Here is a 24523-nt window from a genome sequence, read left to right as displayed (position 1 = left end):
TGCGTACATTGGCTAGCTAAACATTCACCCGCGGCGCAGTGGCATTTTGCTCGTGCCAGATGACACGTTGGACAGCTGTAGCGACAGTCAATATAAGATGTTCTCATGGTCGAAAAATTGCCCCATTCTGCACACCTCGACCGCCTTGACTTCCGTATGCTCTTCGATATGAAAATAGCCGTGTAATAGCCGCGTTTAAAGAAAACTGAATGCGTCAAGAGAGCTGCGAATGCCCAAACCAAGTAAGTCCCTGCAAACGAGTTTAAAAATGTCTTTGTCACCCGACACATTGACCATTACTTTGCGTACCGAAGAAGAAAGAACTGCTTTGCGTAGATAATTCATATTGCTTCAGCATGTGCTGCTTTTCCCGTGGCAGCCGTCGTCCTCAAACTTTGTCAAATGGCGGAAACCTCTGCTGCCGGTTCATGCAACCTCCCGCCAGTACGTTGCCAACTGTGCAGAACATAAATCAAGTGCGCAAACACCTCCACTATAAAAGATCAATTCCGGTAACTAATTTTCTCTCTTTGTCAGAAACTTACAGCAAGCAGAAAAGAAAACTGTCTTCCGTGAGCAGGCAACTGCGCTATTAGTGAAAGTGAACAAAATGTCTATCATGATATGTGAAATCAGAGCGAAAAATCGCTCTAGGTGTTTTATTTTGTCCATGGGGCGCAGAGATTGTTAACAGCTTTCGCACTCTAAGAAAACGTGGTCGACGAATTTTCCCGCCGTGTAGTTACAACGGGGTTCAGTGCCGCTTTCTCCTGAGGGAACCAACAAGTGCCGTAACGGCATTGCATATATTCGTGGTACGCAGCAGCAACCGCTGGCGTAGGTAACGCCAGAAGCGAAACCGAAACCGAAAGATAGATTAATTGAGCCGGATGTATCGAGGGTAGCGGTATAGAGGTGCGAAGGCTGCGTAGGTATAGTTAACTTCATTCAAAGTCGTCAGCCTGGTTGCTCTGTCCTACCATACGGCTCACGGTACCACAATCAATTCCACTGTATAAACGAACTACTGTATTCTGTACTTTCACCAGGCACGCCAGGTGCTTCGTCGTCGTCAAGTGTAAGGCTATTTCCTTTTCTATAAGCTTGGCTTTACGCAAGCACGGCCTCGGCGCCTCCTGCCCCTCCGCAGGTAGAAGTAGCGTTGAACTTCGACTTCGTACGGCTTTTCCCCGCGGACGAACGTTTCCCTGCAATGCCAGCGCGCAGCCTAATGCCTGAAACTGCCAGTCCAGTAGACGTATATCATTCGGCGCGAACAATATGCATACGTGTCAGCGTGAATCCCAACGCTGCCATCGGCGGATAGCGCGCGAAGTGCAACCTTGCCAGTTGGCACCTCTACGGACTGCGTTCAAGGACGGCCTGTGAAACACGCGGAAGCTTGAGCGATTGCCGGCTGGCGGCGATGACGGCTGTGGCTTCTTCTTAATTCGTACAGCGGTAGTGTCTTTGCGCGGGAAGACGGCGCCAAGTGTAACACGCGCTGTTGTCGGAAGGGGTCCAACGGAGAATAAAGACAACTATGCCTCCGATATCCGTAACTTCCATTGTCTTTTTATAGCAGCAACGAACCTGCCGTAGACCACGTGTACGTTGCGCTCACGAACCCTAACGGCCGCACCCACAGAAAAGGACATCTCCTCTCGCAGACTGATTCAAACGCAATAAATATAATACCGCCGACAGAGCGACACGATAACGTTGGTTCAGTGGCAGCAATTCCTCTAAAACAGAGTTTAACGACATAAATGTTTTTTTTTTTTTTGAGCCCTCGAATTTTTCACGTCAATATGTCTTCCTTACAATTTTGACTGCGCAAAACACTGGACGATAAAACACTGCTGCACACTGAGGCGCATAGATGAGATGCATACTTGGCGCGTGGATTTCCCATGTCGGCTGTAGCATCAAATATAAGTCGACCCACTATGTAGTTCCCTCTTGCACAAGAGTTTAGCATGAAGGTTGTTCATGAACAAAAAAAAAAAGCTGCAGCAGGTTAGTTCGCACACGTTGTGGCGCAGTATTTAACAGGTGCGCCACGTGTGCATATTTTTTTTCGTGGCATAATGGCGATGCAGTAGTACTTGCAGCATAACCAGTAACAGTCCATTTTTGCTTTGCTTTCGTTATTTATTTATTTTTTCAATTGCACTCAATGCAGCCTCTTTGCACGGCCCACGTACGCAAGCGCCTTACTGGAACAGTCCGTGACCCTGAACATCCGGAGGCTCAGCCGACATGAAATGGTGACGTTTATCAGCCATAAGGTCTTTCACTGAAAAACTAGTCATTAGACAAAGCAATGAGCATAATGAGCTGCTCTGCTTGTTTTAGTTTTCAACGACACATCAGTCACAAATCGTACGATAGTCACTGTTTGACTTCCTTATTAACTAAACTTTGCTCATGTATTAAAACGTGATGGCAGACGGCACAGCGTTGGTTGTCTCGCACTAAGTCGGCCGGCGATTATGACACACCAAAGCGATTAACTTTTGCAATTGCCAACTTTGCAAATAGGCGATTTAGTTGAGTTACCAGCTTAAAAAGGGCAGTGCGGACACACGCACAACAATAAAACAAAAAGACAGCCGCAACACTAATGCTGTGCTTTCTTTTCTGTTCTACGTGCGTGCGCGCACACACAGAATAAGAAGCTTCTTCTTCTTGTAATTGTAGTTTAAATTAAATATAATTTCGCGGTGGGGGCAGGATGTAAGGTGGAGATGCATTGTAATTCATTGAAAACTCGTTGCTTTCGTTCGCCCTCGGCACTGTGCTTTCTAAACTTTTTTTAACGTGAACAGCTGCAGGCTAACATGGAGAGTTTTCGGGAGGCGGTCGAGACAAGGCTCCGCACTCCCAAGTCGTCCCAGCATCAGCTGGAAGATGAGGATGACGTCACGAGGATCTACGCATGCGCCACCATGTGGCACGAAACCAAGGAAGAGATGCTCCAGCTCCTGAAATCAGTGCTCAGGTAAGGACACAAATTTATAACGAAATTACGAGTCTCAAAAAGAATAATACAAGCGCGAAGACAGTGCTAAAATCTCACGGGCTGTTGCCGCAGGTAATGCCGATTGTTTCTTTTTGTTTTTTTTTTTCTGTGAAAAATACCGTCGAGAGATACATTTGACATCCTCTATAATCAGTTCGAAATATAAGTGAATCAGCTAAGAATCTGCTGTAAGAAAATTTAAGCAAAATATCAGGGTTTTAAGATCAGACGTGCTACACAAGCATTTTAAGGCCTGCAAATATCAATCATCATGGCAGCGACACCGCAATTACAAAAAAAAAAAATTGCACCAATTACATTGGTTAACGTCAACGAAAAAAAAATTTTGTTGAACACATATCAAGGAAATAAAATGTTACATAATTTACTGTATATAAACTGTGCCAATAAAGCGTATGAGCAGTCATTTTATCGTCACTTCTGTGGTATCAAAAAACAGGCGCCATTATGCCAAATGAAATATTTCGCATATGCGTTAATATAGCACAAATGTAGGAGCGGGACAGCGGAAGATAAAATGATCCATGCAAACGGCCCCTGTATAACCTCATTGTTGTGGTGACAATACGAGTTGACCGCACGACAATGCGATGCCGAAATTTAAAAGAGCCAGCTCAGAGGTAGCCATTTTGAAACCAATGCTTAAATCAAGCTCGAATCGCATAAGGGTGCTCGGCTCTTTCCGGTAAGAAGACGTCCACGACATACTCGCAAAGTGGCAGGAACGCTGGCAGCACGGCACTGCTGCGCAAGGGGTCTATTTCATAGCGGACAGTGTTTGAATGCACATGAATTACTTTCTTCAAAACAGAGCCAGTCTCGAAATTGCTCGGTACCGCCTCGTATAGCACGATGCCTACACTTGTCGACTCCGCATACATTGCTCTCGCTGTAACACTTTCCATAACGAAACAGCGACGACTCGCGCCACGGTACACAAGCCTCGTGCTTAATACCTATTACCTATTATTGCCTATTAGGGCCTATTACCGCGACTACGCCTGCCCGCTGCGCCCGGGTGATTGGGAAAGCCCCTTCGCCTGCACGGTGCAGCACTGAGATCAGTCATATTTGTTTTATTTATTTTTTTCTTCCCGTCGTCGTTGCACAGGATGGACTGCGACCAGAGCGCGCGCCGGCTCTCAAGGCTACACCTGGGCTTAAAGGACAAGCTGTATTACGTCTTCGAAAGTGAGTTTGAACGATGGGCTTAGCCCGTGCACGCCGTCTGCATCCCGTGCATCATGCGGGCATGCTGCGTGCGCGAACCGCACAAGGTGACACGGCAAGATCGTGTTACGTTGTTTGTAGAGTGGCGCGTACGGTTTCGACGAAATGCGGGGTGCACTGGGCTAGCTCAAAACGCGATCATAATCGACAAGAACAGCTAGAAACCGGCCAGTGAGTGCCATTATAGTAACGGCAGAGCGTCTTTGTGTGCATCCGCATTTGACGGGCAAATGCCACTGCCTTCTCAAGTCATACCCGGCTATAGGTATATTTGTTCTGCCTTGGGCGTAGTCACTATACTCGCGATTTTGGTTCATGAAACCACAATAAAAAATAAAAAAATAAAAAAAAACCCGCACTGAAATCTCCGCATAGTTCACGGACCAAATTATGAACCGCTTCTCACCTATAACCAGGATTGCCTTGAGGACGCGTTGTATCAATTCTGAAAACTTCCTTAATGAAGACACCTTCGGTGCCTCCTTTCTTCCTGAGGGAGTGCTTCTCAGCACTACTATTTCGCGTTAATCAATAGCATTGTCTACTCCTGCCCGCGTAGTGGAGCTAGTGGTACCGAGATAAAACGTTGAAAAACTTTGGTGCGAATAGAAAACGCTACAAAGTAAGGGGGACTCTGAGCCACATCTGCTCAGGAAAGAATGACTGATGGCAAATAGACGTATGGCTGGATTATTTAGTTACCTTCACCAGAAAAACGTTGATTCACAGTGTATCAATATAACCACTAAACTAACGAGAAAGCATTACGCTAACAACGAGGATAGCGGCAAAGAAAATGGCTTAAGCTTATAAGTCAGGGATGCGGAAAAAGTATACCGGATAGACGTGACTGGCAGAAAGTCGGCTAAACTATAACTATATACTAAATAGTGGCGAATGGAGTCAAGACACTCTCATGAAAATTCAAAGGCCAGTGAACTACCGTTCGAAGACACGTCAGGATGTCTGGGAACGCGCAGTTGTAGGAATGAAAAAAACCATAGGCCTCGCCACACGACCTGTCTACCTCACGCCCACTTTTCCAGCGCCCTTTCCCTCTTTCGGCAACTGCATCGTTCAGCGCAGCCAGGGGAATTCCCCGGCTCCTGCCATGGCGCCTTTGACGCCACAAACCACGGTTTGGCAGCATAGGTGGGGATTGTTACGGTGGGACGAAGAAAACCTATGCCCAGCCTTTCAGCAAAAGTCAGCCTATTTTCCAGCTCAGTACTGTTGTTCGCTGTAAACGTAGACAACGTAATCAAACAACGTGCCGTACAGGTCTATCTCGGGAGGTGGAAGAGTGAGGGGATCCGAGGGGCTCGATGTTTCGACAAGTATAGCCACATGAAGCTAACACAAAGCGAATCCAAGCAAATCATGGGGGTAATTAACCGTTTCTCTTTCACTGAAATTTAGAAATAATCATGAGAGATGAAATCAAAGTAAACGAAAAGACAACCTTCCGCCGGTGGGAACCCAACCTGCATCTTTCGCCTTACGCTTGCGACCGCTATCCTTAATTGGCTTAATTGTCTCTTGGCTTCGTGTGGTTGTACCTCACGAGCTAGCGTCTAAAAAAGTTACGACCGGAAAAGAGCGGAGTGAAAATACAGCTGGATGCTAGAACAGACAGTTCGTCAGTGTGTGTTTGTTTGCCAACGTCGAATTCCACATGTCTTGACCGTTGAAACGAAGGACATCGTTTAATTATTTCCTTCTGTTTCGTTTTTCAGCCCACATTATTTTTGATGACGCCTTCAAAGATGCCCAAGACGCGTCTGGTCGCAAATGTCGCGTGATCAACGACTACGTTCAAACTCTAATCAGCACTGTGAACGACGCCGCTTGGTTAGTATATCCCCTTCATTCAAACGAGAAACGCAAGAAAAAATATGCGTCACCCACTTTTTGCTCTGATGTTATGTGCGCACCTTTGCACATCCAAAAGTAGCAAACCAAGTTTGGCAGCACCTGTGGGTATCGCCTTCTCGTCCTCGTCATTACGCGCTGTTATTCGTTCAATACGAATCAGAGGCAGCAGCCCACCTATAAGTCTAAACAGTGTGATCCAGTACTGATCGCACGACTTGCGATAGTCCTTCTCGTGCTATTTAGTTTCTTTTGATCGTGTTTATTTCTTTCATCAACTCTTTCTGATTGAACATTTTGCCCTCGACAAATGTGATCGACTACACATAAAATCTAGCGCGCGTATATTTTAGACAACGCTATACGGTGCCATTCTAACGTTTTTTTAAATCTTCTATAAAGACGTCGCAAAAAAGAAACAACCACTTCGCGCACGACTGTAGCCAACACCGAGACGTCTAGCCGACCGCACTGCTCGAAATGTCTGGGAACGGAGGCGAACTCTTATCTTCGCGCTCAAGATTTCTCGCAACAGCCGTTCAACGAATCCGACAAGTCGCAGCCCTCTCAGGCGGCGTTTCTTTTTTTTCTTTTGGCAGAGGCTGTACGTGTTCAATAAATTTGGGCAGAATATGGAAAGCTCATGATTTAAGTAGAAAACGAGTTTGACCATACGCGCCCATAACAGATGCGAGCGACAGAAAAATGTGCGACAAATTAGGCTGGCCTGGCACCTTAAAGCGGCCTCTACAGGGAGCGCATTCACCACGTACACATACCTTATAATCTCTTTTTTTTTACTATAACAATGAAAACACAACGCTACAAGACTACCGTATACGTAAAGAAGCACACAGACACGTTTTTGGTGCGTTTTCGGAGCGTTTTCGGAGCGGCGCCTGCGTCCGTCTCGCGCTGAGCAATTCCCGCACTCTGTTACGGGGTGAATTATTTTGCATGGCGGGCTCACGTGAAGCGGGAACCAGCGTTTCAGTGCGATAACAGTGTGAGAATTGCGCGGCACAGACCAACGTGTAGACACAGCGGCGAAAACATGTCGCAAATACGCTCCAAATACGCCCTTCTGAACGATCCACGTAGTTTGCCGCATCTCCTTCGGAGTTAGTGCGGCGGCGAAAGGAGAGAAGAAAAAAAATGTCTGTTGGAAGCCGAGCTGCGCTTGCCACATTTATCTTTTAACTGCGACACAGCAGCTCCGGAAGCCAAACTAGAAATGATGTCGTCGCCTGCAAGTCACAGAAACTAGTCTTTAAATAAAGTACTGTAACGGGTCGGTAAAGTGACCAGCTCGAAATGGCAGGAGTGAAGTGCACCAACCTATAGCCATAATAGCACCATGGCGCATTATAAACTTAGCAGAAATAGCAGAGGACAGCCACGCGTTTCATGAAATTATTTTCCATAATAGCCAAGGTGGAGGTCATCACGTGTCATGTACGTCTTATTTCTGCCAGCCTTCGCCCGGGAAAAAGGTCGCGAGTTCGATCCCAGACAGCGGCATTCCAGTCGGGTGGCATGGGAAAAAAAAATCAAAAGTTTGCACCTGCTTCAACTACACGCGGTAAAAATTAATGCGGAGCGCCCACTTCGGCGTCTCACATATAGCCGAGGCAATAGATTGGGTCAATAAATCAATTATGTAATCATAATACGTAATCATTCCGCTAACTCCCACATTGCAATCACCGGTGCGGCTACACTTCGCATTCCCCGTTATAGTGTCCTTCAAGAATGAATGCGACAAGACGGCAAGGCGGGACGCCAGGCCTGTGACGCATTTTACTGTTGGCTCGGCGCAATACGGTAACTCGACACTACAGGAAGCGAACGTGCACACGCTGATGCGAGAGCTGATAGCTCTGAAGAGCAGTTCCTTTCAAAACGCATGCTGCCGCTCTCGTAGCTCACTCCGTCCTGCTTTCTCCAAAGCAAAAAAAAAAAAAAAAGGCGACTGGCTGGCACTGTTAGCTGCTCTTGCGTGCAGCACTCAGAAAACAAGTCGTGCCTCTTGTTTCACTACATGATTACGCGCAGTGCTGCGAAATTTCCGATGCATGCTGCAGCCTATCGAGACTCGAAGTGCGTTCGAAGAGCCTGTTGTCCTTTCAGAAGCCCGGGAGATGGAGGGTAAAATCTCCTGACATCATTTGGCCTGGCAAGATTCTAATTTTTTTGTAATTTCCTATTTGTTATTTATGTCGCATCAATGGGCGTATCGATTCTAATGGCATATTCGGGTGGTTGTTTAATAGTGCTTGTCTTGTGTGTTCTTTCTTAGTTGCTTCAGTTGGTCCTTCTGCGTGCTCCTTACAGTGGATTATTTCCAACTGTGTACATTGTAATTACAGTGGATCACCCTATCTACCATCATCAACTTTATCAACATCTACGCTCCCTAACTCAGAATTATTGCTCAACGGGTCGATATGAGAGGACGGCATGAAACAATAGGCTCCATGTAAAATTGCACGAAAACAGAGGCATTACAGGAGACCTAACAAGTGACTACATTGGTCGATCGATAGATTTCATTAATTCATTCATTCATTCATTCATTCATTCATTCATTCATTCATTCATTCATCCATTCATTCATTCATTGTCGTTGAGAAATGAGGTTGCAGAAAATGCAAGCGATGACTCGCCTACGCAACTGACTCAAAGAAACATTTTCTAAGGAAAGAAATTATATATATATATATATATATATATATATATATATATATATATATGAGTGAAATCTACAAGCGCCGACCCCAGCTGTCACTCTTATGTATCATTTTTGTCCAATTTTGCGATGTTGTGCGTTATGCATCTCCCCTATAAAATCATAACCACCTACACAGCCCACGTATACAACAATGTTTGCGTGCCTTCTTATTTTCCTTTATCTCATTCTTCTTCTGCTATTGTAGCGCCAATTGTGGTGTGAAATCTCCGGTACGGTGCAACTCAAAAGCGGCGGCGTTGTGCTGCTGAGCACAAGGTCGCGAGTTCGATTCCTCTCCGCTACGAGTCACCATCACATCACCAGAGTGTTGAGCCGGGCTAGCTTTTATATCCATATCTCTCTAACCCTTTCCCACGATTGCAGGTTAACAAACCGGATATTCGCATCTGGTTTAACCTTTTTGCATTTCCTCTTGTGTCCTTCCCTCTCTCTCACTCTCTTGTCCTCGTCTTTTCGCACTCAAGTTGAATCGTAGACGAACTAGCACGAACTACTCTTTCTGGCCTCCCCTCCCCCTTTCTCTCTCTCTGATCGCAAGAGCAGCAGCGTGTACGGGCTGAACGACATCTGCCTGCGCCCTCCGCGCGTGCTGGACACGCCGTACGGTGGCCGGCTCGTGTGGACCATGCCGGGCCGCAACGGGCTCGTTGTGCACCTCAAAGACCGCAGCCGCATCCGGAACAAGAAGCGCTGGTCTCAAGTCATGTACATGTACTACCTGCTGGGCCACCAGCTCGCCGAGTCGAACCTCGAGCCCCATCGCAAGGAGGTGCGCAAGCAGAACACCTACATCCTGGCCCTCGACGGCGACATCAGCTTCCGGCCGGAGGCCGTGCTCTACCTCCTCGACCACATGAAGAACAACTCGGCGCTCGGTGCCGCTTGCGGGAGGATACACCCCATCGGATCCGGTGCGTTGGCATTTTACGGCGAGTGGCGGTGAAAGGCCGGTGTGCTCGATATCAAATGCTATTAATCAAAGAGCAGCCAGATGGTCCCGAATATATGCTTTGAAGCGTAATTATCAGTGACTGCAAAGTAAATTTTGCCTCGGGTATACCTCATTCGAATAGGCAGAAACTTATTTGGGCGGTGTTTTGAGCCAGTAATCCGTACATATAGATATATATATATATATATATATATATATATATATATATATATATATATATATATATATATATATATATATATTCTCACGTCACATATCCCCGGCTCCACATTGGAGCTCAGCTAGGAATTTGTACGGCTGTGGCGGTGAAAATGGCCGGCGTGGGAGCCGCCACTAAGAAGGGCCAGCAAACAGAACCGCCAGTACACAGACCCCCGATACACAGTTTCGCTGTCTTTGGTGTATCAGTAGCTCAGATTGGCACACGGCAGAAAAGGTGGCAGCTGATAAGCACTCTTCGAGGCTCTGTTCGGTCCACCTCCCTCCCGGTTCAATCGGGCGAACATATTGCACGGTAGAGCAACGCAGAGACCGATACAATCGACGACTATTTATATGGCGTTTATGTCGCGCTTCAAAAGTATGACAATCTATCCGCGTGTGCGTACGCACAAGAGTACATAGCTCCTTCGAACGCGCCCGCCAAAGGTGGCTTTCCCATATCAAGAAGCAGCATAGCGAGAAGCGAGCTTCCGTGACTCAGGCGCCATGGAGCCAATATATTGCAAAGTGCACGTGATAGCTCACGGAGGTGCGTAACACACGATATAACTACAAGGGCGATAGCTGTTATAATGCATAACGACAGGATCGAATCTGGTATCTCGATTTCGAGGTTGGCGCTCAGAGAACCCAATGTCATGCAACGATACTTGCTGCTTATGTTCCGCTAGCTAGCTGGAAGCATAGCGCCCCTGTAGCGGGGTGGTAATATGGCATTTGATTACGGCCGCTCTTGTGACAGATAAGCGCGTCAGCACGCGCGACTTATTGTCCGTAACACATCCGATGCAAGTCTCGACAACGAACCTCGGAATTTACTGCGCACAGTGTATGGGGACCTTTCCGAAGAATAGTTTCGAGAAAAAAAATGGCTAGGGTTCAACGTGGCTTGAACATATATAGTTATACGAGCGAAAGCACTGGTATGCATGGTTAGACACGGTCCTTCAGTACATCTTCCTGACGAGCCATATCGGCAGGGTGCTCAGACTCAGCCTGGATCCTGCGGCGAAGAGTTGACGCGCTCGCACCGGCGCGTGCTTCATCCATGGCGAGAATGAGCGACCAAATGTCTGCGTATGCGGCTCGCAATGTTTGGCACCGCGATGGCGGCGGAAGCAAAAGAAAAAAAAAACGCGGGAGAGCATGCGACGGCGTTGGGCCAATGGGAGGGCCGAGCGTCGAGGGAAAGCGCAGTGGAGGAGGACAGTCGCAATCTTCAAAGGATGGCGCTACTTTTGATTTTTACTGAGGAGTTTTACCACCAGTGCAGCACAACTCCACCCTTCGACTTAGGAAGGCACTATGTTTCTCGTGAACTGTTGTGGAATGTCATTGAAACGCAGAGACTTCTGTCGAAGGGTGGCTTTACAATCCACTTTCTCGAGTCGAGGTGAAATGTCGAGTGGAGGGATGTTCTGGAATACAGGGTTAGCCCCGTGTTCTAGAATGTTCCTCCACTCAACACTCCATCTCAAGAAAGTTGATGCCAACGCCTCCCCTCGACAAAAGTGTCACTACGCTTCGTTGACACACCGCGTTAACTCTTGAGAAGCGTAACGTCTTCTTCACTCGAGTCGAGGAGGATGGTCGGTGAATACGGGGGTAAGTATTGCATTCATCCCACAAGCATCACGACTTCAATGTCTCTTGAAACAAGTTCGGAAATGACGTGTGCATTCGACAAATGACCAACAAAACCGCGCAGCGCATTATTTTTTACTGACGTATCAGCCGCCATCTGATTAACTGACCACAGTCGCATGGACACTTATGCACGGGGCGCAGGTCCCATGGTGTGGTACCAGGAGTTCGAGTACGCCGTCGGCCACTGGCTGCAGAAGGCTACCGAGCACGTGCTGGGCTGTGTGCTGTGCAGCCCGGGCTGCTTCTCGCTGTTCCGCAGCGAGGCCTTGATGGCCGACAACGTGCTCAAGACATACACCACCAAGTCCACGGAGGCGGTGCACTTCGTTCAGTACGACCAAGGTGCGTTCTATTTTTCTATCGAGGAGAAATACATTGAATAATGAATCACTCCCCATTCTTTCGAATGTAAGCCATATTTTACATGTAATCGCTGTACTTTTAAGTGTACGCTCTTTATCGTACTTTCTTTTACGTTTTGCATTTGCTCACTAATTTATCACTGTGATACTGTCATTAATGGTGTCATGGTACCCAACTCTCTCATGTATTCATTTTGACTGTTTGATTCGGTTCGAGCTAGCGACCGACCGACTGACTGAATGAGTGAGGATTGATAGTAGTGGTTGGACGACTATCCTGGAAACAAGAAACTCGGGCCACATTTCTAAGACTTAGTTACGGTACAACTACATGCAACGTTTACTGTGCCTCGTCAAAACCTGTTCCGTTCCCATTTTTCCTTGGAACAGTATCACTCACACAGTATTTGCTTATTCCCCAGTGGTTTCCTTTTTTTTTTCTCCTTTCTTTCAAAGTTTCCCTAGTCTTCTTGCGCAATCTGAAATCTAGAGGGCTGTATCATCCCTCGGCGCTTTTGCAGAAATACAACATCTTTAAGAAGAATATACACGTTGGGACTATACTTTTCGGGGGTGAACAACATCTCGGGATGTTACGGTACTTCGCGGTGTCGGGCATAACCGACAATTGCGCTTCTCGTACCAAAGTTTCACAATATTTTGCCTCCGTCGGCACTGTCGGTAAGTCGAATTCCTGACTTCGCTCGCCTCGATCAGCCGAATGTCATACAATCGAAGGGCACGTTTCTCGCTCTAAAACGGCGAACAAACCGGCAAGGAGCACGAACGACGACACAGGCAGGACGTGACGTATGTTCGTCCTCCTTCTAGCGGCGGGCGTGTTCTTCGACAGTGTTGCCCGGGAGTCATTGCGGCGTGTAACCGTTGAAGTGCCGCTGCAGCACAACGCTTCTCGCTGTGCCGTCGTCTCCGCGTCGCAGGCGAAGATCGTTGGCTCTGCACCCTGCTGCTCAAGCAGGGATACCAGGTCGAGTACAGCGCCGCCTCGGACGCCTACACCCGCTGCCCCGAGACGTTCGAGGAGTTCTTCACGCAGCGCCGCCGCTGGACTCCCTCCACCATGGCCAACATCATCGACATCCTGATGAGCGCCCGAAAGATGGCGCGCAACAACAGCGGCATCTCGAACTTCTACATGGCCTACCAGGGCATGCTGCTCGTGGGCACCATCCTCGGGCCGGGCACCATCTTCCTCATGCTGGTCGGCGCGTTCGTCAACTGCTTCAGGATGACCATGATGACGGCGTTTGCCTTCAACGCCGCGCCGGTTTTGGGCTTCGTCGCCGTCTGCTTCCTGTGCTCACACCAGATTCAGGCACGTCAACTGCGCTCCACACGGCGCTCAATTCGACGCGTGTACTGTAGCGATTGCGCGACCCGCGGAACAGTTTTCGCACAGAATTTCGCGTAGTAGCGCCAGGTATACGTGCTTCTTCAGGCTGAAGCACTGGCTCGTTCGTATTCGAACTTCGCACAGAGGTGGCATTTCGCCGCGTATGCAGTTCAATATAACACATTTTAGTTCACTACTTACTTGTTTCGTACAAAATAAATTAGAAGTACGCAATGCATGCGACGCTGCCAGACAAAAATGTACTACTCGCGTTCGTCGTGAGGTACTCGGCTAACTTTCACGCCTCCTCGTTAACCTCCAACTTTCTAAGCCATAAGGTTAGTATTAATGACAACACGGTGAGACGTGTTTCGAATTACAGCAATGTAATTGACGGCGCTTATTGTTATGAAAGGAGAAAATAGTCATCCACTCAAGAGTAGCGCGAAGCTGTACAAAAGAAACTCATTGGAGTTTTTTTTTTTTTAAGAAGTCTGTCGAAGAAAAAAATCATGAGCCATTCCACTCATGTGAATGACCAGCGAAGCTGTTCAGCACACGACAAAGAGGTGGCACAGAATTTAGAACAAAGGTAACAGCTCATTTACCGTGATTTTCATGTACATTCGCATGGACGACGGGACCGCAGCACCGAGGAGCCGGGGGAAACTATGCACGCGTGACTTTTCGAAGGGACCGCCACCACGGGAGAGCCGGAAAGTAGATAAGCGCTTGGAACGCCAACAAAGAGAGGGAAATGCGAACGTAGACATGGCCGGCGTGGGTCAAGGTTTAGTGTCTCTTCTTATAAGCTTAATATCTGATACGGGTTGTATTTGGACCCAAGATATTAAACTTATTTTTGCAATTCGGCGGAATGCTTGAAGCCTGCTTCACCTCCGCCGCATGTCGGTCCGGTATTTCGCTATCTTCGGGATCGGCCCACGGTTATAGCACACGCAGGAGGAAAATGCAAGGAACCCTAGCCATAAACAGCTTCGCTGTAAAAGTTCTTCCTGTCATTGCGAGTGAAGCGTAAGAAACAAGAACAGAAGGAGAGTACAAGACACACACTCCAACACATGCACCTTCCTTCTGTCTCTCTTTTATTTTTTTGCGCTTCACTTGCGGCATATATGTCGTACCAACAAGGCCGAATTTACACCCTTCTCTTCCTGTTCCAGGGATCGAACCCCTAGACCAACGCCTTTCCTGGGCTGTCGCTCTACCATCTGAGCTAACTAGAGGGCTCGAAGACCGCAGGGCGAGGGCGAATTGGATCTGTCCCTGCGCTTCGAGTCGCCGATTAATTCGCCCTCGTCCTGCGATGTGACAGCCTCCTAGTTAGCTCAGATCGCAGAGCGCCAGCGCCGAAAACGCGTTACATCCCGGGTTCTATTCCTGAACCAGGTCGAATTTTTCTTCAAACTGCCACGCCACGTTTCTAAGAAATCCGCGTGGGTTTTTCCTCGTAGGTTTATGTTGCTCTCGGATGAATGACTTCTTTTTTGCTATCGTGGAACTTCATCTTGCTTGTCGATCTCTGAAAAGAAAAAAGGAACTCACTTGCCAATGTTTATCCTAAGTGCATGTCCCTTAAGCTTCCTGTCAAAGAATGTGCATGACTCCTTGACGCAACATGCTTGTCTCAGCAGCGGACATTCTATTCCAGATCGCGGTGGCGCAGGCGCTGTCGGCAGCCTACGCCCTGCTCATGGCCGCCGTGATTGTGGGCACGGCGCTGCAGATGCAAGAGGACGGCATCTCGTCGCCCTCGTCCATCTTCCTAGTGGGCACGGCGCTCGTGTTCTTCTTCGCAGCTCTTGTGCACCCGCAGGAGTTCCGGTGCCTGATGCACGGCCTGCTATACGTCGTGCTCGTGCCCTCCATGTACCTCATCCTGGCTCTCTACTCGGTCATCAACCTCAACGTCGTCTCCTGGGGCACCAGGTACGTATGGAAGACACGCGCGCACGCGCGCACGGATTTGACTTCATGTGGCACTCACGTCAGAGGAAGTTATGCAGTTTTTTTTTTTATTCGTGCACGCGTCCACAGCATATGTGCCTTCATTTGCGCGTTTTGAGAAGCATGCGCGTGTTTTGTGAACTTGTTGTCTTCCCGTCGCGGACTCGTTTCGCCAACAAGTCCTCAGAAATCTTCGAATTGGGTTGGTAAGCACGACAATTTGCTCGTGCAGAACCGGTATACCGAAGTGGTGCGAACACATACACCAAGTACAGTTTTACCGCGTCACCATTTGTATTGCTTGTGGTTCGTTTGCGGACGCGCACGGCTCCGTGCGCTGGAGAAGCTCCCTTCGAAGTTGCACGTCACAACTCCCCAAGTGCGCTCGGTAAAAGGTTCTCCATAATCGCTTCCGTATTTTCTCGTCCACCTAATTGGAGCAGTGCGCGAATGACAGCACCAAGAACGATTGCGCAATATTAGTGGTGTAATACACTAATAACAAAGCCGAAATATGGTATCGTTATTCGTTCATTTCTTTGTCAGTGCTGACTCATTAAGTCCGAACACGGATTAAGTAAACATATTAAGTAATGCCGATAATGCTGCCCAGTACATGCACCAGCTGAAGTGGGGTCACCGTTTTTAACGCCTCTCTGTGTCACACCGCATGCAGGGAGACCCCCGCTGCCAACACAACGCAAGGCGGAGCGGATCACGCACCATCCAACACCGACCGGTACAGGCCAATGGCACAGGCGATGATGACGTGCCGCCTCGGCGACATACTCACTTGCCTCTGGTGCACAAAGTCCCACAGCGGAACCACGTGGGGAGACTTCTCCCTGAACACGGCCAGCAGGGGCGACTCAAGACCGGAGAGCCTCGAGCCCTTGTTGAAAGAGTGTGCAAACAAGATGCCCGTCTTGAACGAAGAAGAGGAAGGCGAGAACAAAAGTGGCCAGCACAAGGAACTTAAGCCGAATGGTACGGTATCTTCCGGTCATTGTGTTGAAGTCGTCCTTTATCTCGAAACACCAGCCGCACCCCCCCCCCCTCCATGGTATATAGTATAAATGTTGCTTTATAGGTTGTGGGTTCGGTCGTCGGCAGCGTCGAGACAGTGGCGGAACGCAAGAACCCCCACGTGCTGAGGTTTCGGCAGGCATCAAAGAAATACAAACGGTCAAAGTCTGGTCCATAAGCCTTCGCTATACGAGCTCTTTCGCACCCTATATACTGGCCGATTTGACAAAGCACTTTACCTTGGCTAATCACGCTGCTACAAGGCTTCGCAAAGGTTACTGTGTGTTGCCGCGCGTAAGCTGTCGAAAGTAGTGAAACTTGGACGAAACTTTTCACTTTTGTCACTCGACAACTGCGCAGAAATTTAATTTCACTTGCGTGAAGCCTTCCAACAGAGCAAATTTGTCCACCGGTGAAATTTATGGTGCAAACGGCCCTGGCAAACGCTGCTTTCGAATATATTCGGGAAACCCTATGAACCATCACCACTGCGTAATAGTACCGAAAACACAACATCCTGTCACGACGAAAAGGACGCACAGGCGAACCGAATATTACAGTCGTATACAATCATGCATGTACGAACTCGCAACCCTTGCCTGCATACATCTTAGAATTTCTGAGACACTTGCGGAATACAACGTTACCTTCATTCAACGCCTTCCTTCCTGCTTCCCTACGGGAAGCAGGAAGAAATACGGGAGCGTGGCCAACCAAATTTTTCAAGAAAAGGACATTGAATTCCAAATGTTTTCATTGCTTTCGGCAACGTTGAATGTCCGTGGCATCAGAAGTGAAGCTTGGCGTATACCCTTCCGTCAGCTTTCCCTCGCAGCTGTAGCACTCACCCGGACTTCTAGCCTGCAAGCGTGCACAGATAAAAGAGCGGCTCGTCGCGTGCCGTCCAAAATGCTGCCCCCCTTTGTCAACGACCACGCGACCGGGATCGGCAAACTGTCCTGTCGCAAACGGTCGCATACGCCGTCTGGTCCACGCACCGTTGCCCAGTGCCAGCTCCGCGAGTACGCAGCGAGCACTTGGCACAGGCGGTAACGATACACTAAAACGCCCTATAGATAAGAGGTTTAGCTTCCTCGGTATTCCGGTAAAACGCAGGCGGACGGGGCGTTCGGGCGTTGGAGTGGAGGCGTAAAAGCACGGAGGACATGCGTAAACGTGAGCGGTCTGCATGGTGCAGCCACCTGGTGGCGCAGTACTCAAACGCACAGAAACAGCTAATATTGTAGTAACCCATTGTACTTTACTTTGTTGCGGGTGTAAATCTCTGGCAGCAACACGACTACGCCAGTGCCGAAAATTTACACAAGCAGTGAAGAAGAATACGCTCGGTTAATGCAATATTAGCTGTTTCTGTCTGAGCACTGCGCCACATGGCGCCACAGAACACCTATACCGACTGCGCCACCAAGTGGCTGCACCATGCAGACAGCTCATGTTTACGCCTCCGCCCCAACGCCCCGTCCGCCTGCGTTTTACCGGAATACCGGACAAGCAAACCTCTCTAATGACGAGAACTGGGGCATCTGCAGGCGTCGGGAAAAGGAGTGGAGGACAGGGTGCAGCATGCACGTCTTGTCTACATTGCAGCGACGGCTGATCGATCGTTAACGATCATGCGCAACAGTGAAAGTTCACGCTTTCGCTTGGGCGCTTCCGACAGTCTGCATTGATCGCGAAGAAAAAAATTGGAGGACGCTTAAGCTTCGCCTTCAAGAGTGGAACGCGACAGCGTTCCCGTCGACCCGCCAAGGGGTATTGGGCTACGGCGCAGCGACAACGCGCCCCGCATCGGACGCGGTGAGCTTCAAGCAACGCAGCGTTCGGCGCGACAGCGAAATGCGCGCCTCAGCAAGCGACGCACGCCTGAGCCTTCTAAGGTAACACCGCGTTCACTAGAGGCGCTTTTGTACCGCTTGGAAGCATCGAACTCGTGGCTCAGTGGTAACGTCTCCGTCTCACACTCCGGAGACCCTGGTTCGATTCCCACCCAGCCCATCTTGGAAGTTGCTTTTAACGCGATAGCGTTAAGGAGCTCGTGTCGCAGAAAAGCCGGTGTCGTCGGTGTCGGCGTCGGCGTCCGCGGCGTTGGCCGTGAGCGATAAATCACGGCAGGCACTCCATAAATAAAAAGCAACTTCCAAGATGGGCTGGGTGGGAATCGAACCAGGGTCTCCGGAGTGTGAGACGGAGACGTTACCACTGAGCCACGAGTTTTTTTTTTTTTTTTTTTTTTTTTTTTCTTTATTGCCGGAAGTTTCACCAAGCTAACAAAAAGGGCATCATTTCTTGAAATAAGGTAAGCGATACATAAATATACACTCACACACATTCAACTTTGTGCGCATGCATATTGTGCGGTCAGTCACATTGTGGCTGTCCATGTCAAGTTTAAAATTCCTTTAATGTGGCGAGGGGCTCAATCCTCGCCAGCCAATCCGGAGGACATTCTTGTTCTTTAATTACATCAATGAACTTGGAAATAACTTCCCGGAAGAGCAGCCGTGCAGGCCGGCTGTCAGGCTCACAAAAGAAACCGGCCATTCGAGCCCTCCATAAACAGTGGAGGCCCATTAGCATGATTAAGTCCAATGGCATGCCATCCTCATTTTCTACCGTCAAAAATCTAATACCTAATGGGCTTAAAGGCAATTCTTTCTGTAGTGTTCTTTGAAGAACGTCCCAAAAGAAAACCCCTGCCCAACAATGCAAAAAAACATGGTCAATTGTTTCTAATTGTTTACATATAAGACAGTTTGCTCCCCATGGTAAATAAAAACCCTTCTCTTGTAAAAAGGCCCGTACCGGCAAAGTTCCGGTATGCAACTTAAAGAAAAAGGATTTAGTGCTTGGCTGCACCTGCATTTTCTTGACACGCTTTAACACGTCGTTTCCCTGTCCTCCACTGTTTATGGCTCTGTACATCGGAACCGGCATAATCATGTCAACTACATCCCTGTACAATTTCTTCCGCGACACCGAAAAGAGATAATCATTAGAAAAACGTACGGACAGAAAACGGACACTGTCAACGACTTCCCTTAGGTACCCTCGAAGAGCACCAGGCATACTTAAATTGCAGACCACGTACATCGGCAGATGCTTGCTCAGTCGTAACTGGCACATTGTGCGCAGAAAGGGGTCATGCACGTCTCGAAAGAAAGAAAACCGGTTTACTAGCTGCTTCGCAAAAAGATGTGACAGGCCTAAGCCCCCGTCCTTGACTCTCCTAAACAAGTTCGTGCGGCTACACCTCTCCCATTCTGATGCCCAAATGAACACAGCAAAAACTCTGTGGAACCTTTGCACATTTAAACGAGAGCAACAGAAAACTTGCATAACGTACCATATTTTGCTTATTAAAAACAAGTTACATACAGTAGCTCTCGCAAACATCGAGAGATGAGCACCTTTCCAATCTGTTGTTTTTTCCTTGAGTCGTTTGGCCTCTTCTAGCCAATAGTCCTCATTCCGCCGGTAATGTTCGAGCGGAACGCCCAAGTATTTAGCTGGCGCTTTAATCCATCTAATGTTGGCGAACATTTCCGGTGTTGACTGCCATTCACCATGCCAAAAACCGAGACACTTATTCCAATTTGCAAAGCTCCCTGTTGTGTTTCCGAAATGTTTAACAATGGTTGTTACCTCTGTAATGCTTTCTTTAGTTATACAGCACACCGCTACATCGTCTGCATATGCCAGGAGTTTCACTTCGGCTTCCATGAGTTTGAAGCCCTTTATGCTACTGTTTTGAATAATTGCCAAACATAAGCTTTCTAGATAGATGGCAAACAAAAGCGGGCTGAGAGGACACCCCTGGCGCACGGAACGCTCTATCTTAATGGGGGCCCCCAGTGTCTTGTTAATTATCAGCCGTGTTGAGCAGTTCCGGTACGCCAGAGCTACCCCATCAGCGATGATTGATCCTACATTCACGTACTCAAGAACTAATAACAAAATTTCATGTGGGACAAAATCAAAGGCTTTTTCTAAATCTATCTGCAGGATGGCAACGGCATATTGAAAATCGTCACAGCATTCCAAGACCCCTCTCATCGTGTGTACATTTGTCGCAATAGTGCGTCCCTTTATACCACAAGTCTGGTGTGGTCCTACAAGATCCTTAATTATTGACTGTAATCGGCTTGCAAGAACTTTCATTAAAACTTTGTAATCCGTGTTGGTCAATGATGCTTCAAAGCGGTACAAAAGCGCCTCTAGTGAACGCGGTGTTACCTTAGAAGGCTCAGGCGTGCGTCGCTTGCTGAGGCGCGCATTTCGCTGTCGCGCCGAACGCTGCGTTGCTTGACGCTCACCGCGTCCGATGCGGGGCGCGTTGTCGCTGCGCCGTAGCCCAATACCCCTTGGCGGGTCGACGGGAACGCTGTCGCGTTCCACTCTTGAAGGCGAAGCTTAAGAGTCCTCCAATTTTTTATTTATGAAGTGCCTGCCGTGATTTATCGCTCACGGCCAACGCCGCGGACGCCGACGCCGACACCGACGCCGACGCCGACGACACCGGCTTTTCTGCGACACGAGCTCCTTAACGCTATCGCGTTAAAATACAGCAGGAAGGAGAAATCCGGTGTTCCATAGCGGGTCAATCGCGGCGACGGGCCTGGCAGGTGACGGCGCTATAGAGTTGCCCTCGTGCGAGCGCGCGCGCTCTCTCGCATACGTTTTTCTCGCAGACCGACAGTTACACCGAACGCACGCGGGCACCCGGCGGGCCGAACGTGACCGCGAGCAGGTGTCCGCGGGCGGGGGAACGGCGAACAAAGAAAGCCGACAAACGACCCACTTGCGAAGAAGGCCGGAAGAGACGCCTTCTGTGGCTTGGGCAACACCTTCCACGGCACGCAGTGCAGTGTCCCCCTTGCGCGTAAGGGGGCAAAATAAACCGACGCGCGGAAAGACAGAAAAAATGCTCTTCCCTCGGAGTAGTGCGCGTATCTTGCGCGGTTGCCTGACAATGAAAGTCCCTGGGAATAATGTCACGCAATAATGGTATAGTAGTGTCGTAGAACGTTGCACTCACGCGCGTCGGATCAGCGCGCGCTCGACCGCGCAATCAACGGAGACGGGTTTCCCGCGCGGCGCACCGCGATGGGCCGTTCGATCGGCAGCGCAGCGCGGGTTCGATTACCAGTCATGGAATGACTGCGCATTTCGAAGGGAGCGCGGTGGGCACGCAAGGACGCCCGTGTATGCACACTGGGCGCACTTTGCATAACCTCGGGTGGTGAATAATAATGGACTTGGAAGATACCACGTGGTGTGCAGCCCGTAATTATAAGTCGAAGAGACTTCTTACGGCTCGCTCACACTAGGCCGACACGACATCGATTTCCATCTGCCGACTGTCGGCGACAGCGTTTTTTTCCTTCGTGTCGGCGCCTCTATCACACTGTGCCGACGACTTGATCAGCGTAAGCGACACTTTTTCCGTCGTATACGGTAGTACACAGTAAACCACTGCCAAAAGATTGAAACGATGCCTTCCTTCAGAATTCCGCGAATGTGCTAAAGCATCTTGGTTTGGTCTTTTACCGATGAGCCGTCGGAGTTCACAATAGTAGACACGACCGGGCAAAATCCCTATTATCTGAGCAAAATAAATAATTCGGATATCTTCGCATACGCAGGTGCTTTACCGGGACCCCAGGGCGCGGTACCAGAGTGCGATCACTCGGTCTGGCGCACTCATCCGACGCTAAGGCATTGCACCCATGACGCTTTGGAGCCAGAGGAAGACAGATTCTGGAATTCCCTCATAACGGCATTATTGGAGCCCGAGAAAGCGAAAGACGCGTCCAAGGTACACGAGATGCAGGGAAAGCTAGATGCACTCCGGAACCGCGTCGTATCTGCGCTGCTGTTCTGCAACGCCATGTACGTTCTCGTCATTGTGCTCCTCCAACACCACAGGAGCACGTTGTACATCGAGTGGCCCCTGGCAGCCAACGTGACCATAGGCTACGTGCCGTCCGCCGAGTTCGTCGTCGTGCAATCGAACTACCAGCACCTCGAACCCCTGGGCATGGTGTTCGTCGCCTTCTTCGCCTTCATCCTGCTCTTGCAAGTGTGCGGCATGATGATCCACCGCTTTCACACTTTCTCGCACATGCTAGCCTCCATTTCCATCCTGGACTCGACCGAGCCTAGCGAGGGCTACATGACTTACCTGTCCGCACTGAAGGAACTCCAGACGCCCGAAACCATCGAAGACCTGCCTCCGGCGAACGCCTCCGCTTCTGGCGAGGAGACGTGGCGAAGACCCAGGGCAGTGGACCTGGAATTCGTCCTCACCCGCAACCTGATGAACATGAATAACGGACACGAGGTCGAATGTAAGTATAGTGACCGCTGAGGCGACCGCCTTCCGGTGTTGCTCAAGTACTTAACTCAGGCAGAGTGAACGCTCTCAGCAGCGGCGGCAATATTCGTTATTGCCGGCGCAATAACGGCGCAGCGGCGCAATACGTCGTTAGGCAAAGCAGTGGATAAGCTGCGAGGGCCTTTGGGCTGCTCTCACTTGCTCGTCAAAACATGTTCTGGCTGTTCCTTCCGCAAGATGTGTGCAAGGCCACCATTCCGCAGATATAAGAGAGAAGGGAATGAGAAATGAAGTAAAACCGGAAGGTTCCTAACACTTACCTGCATGCTCTCCACGGTGAAATGGGGACTCGTAGAAGCCTCCAATGAAACGCGATTTGTTTATAGCGCGGAGCAGGCGAACAGACAGTAACCCAGCCTTCTGTTGCCTGAAAAAAAAAAAGATACGAGGTGTTTAGAAGGATAACTAAACTTCCCTGTCATGACTAATACGTTGCGAAGTGCGATGCCCATGGATCAGTGACTTCGTTCTCGAGTTAAGCGGTAGATCTCACGAAACAACCTTCTGTCTTACCTGCGTGTTTTAAGGATTGAAAGGTCAGATCGGACTTGATAGCGCTTGTGTGACAGAAAGAACAATGATATATACGTAACATTTCATTATTTTTATGCAGTGATTCCTGAGACGAACACGAGCTGCCTCAAACAAGCTCTGAGTCGACAAGCTGTGGCCGATATGCTGCGTCGTCGCCGTAGCGACCCATCGCTTTCTCGCCGGTCAAGAAGAAAGCCGCTGCGCTCTGCCTCGTCATACAGATGACAAGAACTGAGCGGGCACAAATGAGGACGTGTTTGCAACGTAGACAGACTGTTTTACTAAATAAAGCGTGAAGACGTTGACGTAGCAGCAGGTGCTGCTCAAACCGCACACAATGTACTCTGTGGTGTCGGGAATTAAGCGGGCTTGCCGCCAATATCAGGGAGCTAAATTTAGCATAAACTTATACCATTCGACCATTACTGTTTCAGCCACCTGCCAGCTATGCACTTGCCGTAGCATGCATGCACCTAGCGTGGCCTAGCTAGCACGTGCAATCCTGGTAATTCGGTGTGGTGTCTCTGTATATGCATATACAGGAACACTAAATTGTTGGTGATGGTGTCGCTATACTGCATAACTCGATATTATCGCCATTTCACTGTGTGATTGGTGCACGGTTTTGGTATTCTGAGCTGAATGACATTTCTGCGGAAAGATGGGGAAATATACGGAAATGCGAAAGAGGAGAGTGAGGTCGGCATCCTGGGCTGTGGCGAAGATTTCCCGTGCAGGTGTTTTGGTCCAAACCAAATGGCTGTTGCTCACCCTTCTACGAGCCAACCGTTAACAACATACCCTTGGGACACCGATCCATGATGCTTATACTTCGTGTCACTAACTACGCGCAGTGCAACAAAGGCTATGAATCGTCTCAGCCAATCGCAGACAGGAGCGCTACACAACCCTTCCGTTTAAGCTTCCATTCTGTCGACGTAGCACGAAGGGCGATCAGAGGCGAGCACTGGAGGAGCCCTTTTTCTAGTTCTCTTTACTGGTGTACTATTCTGGACATTGTCGAATTGCGTCATGTTGTCGACTACGCCATCTTATCAGCTCTGATTGGCCCCGAGGGCTGCTACGGCCTCTCTGACTGGCTCCAAATGCCGCCCTTGCAGAATTTGGCAATTTCGCGGAATT

At 49.1% G+C, this 24523-nt stretch overlaps 1 protein-coding gene and 1 non-coding gene across 3 annotated transcripts; both read left to right on the top strand.

Annotated features, from left to right (window-relative positions):
- The first annotated feature begins 911 nt into the window (after positions 1–911).
- LOC142572002 (chitin synthase chs-2-like) lies at positions 912–23994 on the top strand. 2 transcript variants are annotated; one of them, XM_075680780.1, is made up of 12 exons: positions 912–1078; positions 2186–2270; positions 2832–3004; positions 4158–4237; positions 6013–6127; positions 9444–9811; positions 11863–12063; positions 13025–13419; positions 15110–15387; positions 16082–16392; positions 22095–22799; positions 23460–23994. In XM_075680780.1, exons 2-12 carry the CDS (start codon positions 2268–2270, stop codon positions 23603–23605), a joined length of 2775 nt encoding a protein of 924 aa, XP_075536895.1. In that variant the 5' UTR covers positions 912–1078; positions 2186–2267; the 3' UTR covers positions 23606–23994. The 2 variants fall into 2 exon arrangements, with proteins under 2 accessions (XP_075536895.1, XP_075536896.1); XM_075680781.1 differs by lacking the exons at positions 912–1078; positions 2186–2270; positions 2832–3004 and having other exon boundaries at positions 9439–9811; positions 23460–23827.
- LOC142573511 (U2 spliceosomal RNA) lies at positions 14200–14388 on the top strand. Its single transcript, XR_012826347.1, has one exon. It is a non-coding gene; the product is annotated as a U2 spliceosomal RNA (small nuclear RNA).
- Positions 23995–24523: the final 529 nt, after the last annotated feature.

Source organism: Dermacentor variabilis, chromosome 2, assembly GCF_050947875.1.
Source record: "Dermacentor variabilis isolate Ectoservices chromosome 2, ASM5094787v1, whole genome shotgun sequence".
Classification (NCBI taxonomy): domain Eukaryota; kingdom Metazoa; phylum Arthropoda; class Arachnida; order Ixodida; family Ixodidae; genus Dermacentor; species Dermacentor variabilis.
The sequence above is the reverse complement of the archived record's forward strand: the minus strand, read 5'-3'. Positions and strand labels throughout refer to the sequence as shown.

Excerpts from the sequence above, each read along its gene's own strand:
- LOC142572002 (XM_075680780.1), top strand. Across the intron at positions 9,812-11,862 it reads GATACACCCCATCGGATCCG|GTCCCATGGTGTGGTACCAG; the intron begins GTGCGTTGGCAT and ends CACGGGGCGCAG. Across the intron at positions 22,800-23,459 it reads TAACGGACACGAGGTCGAAT|TGATTCCTGAGACGAACACG; the intron begins GTAAGTATAGTG and ends ATTTTTATGCAG.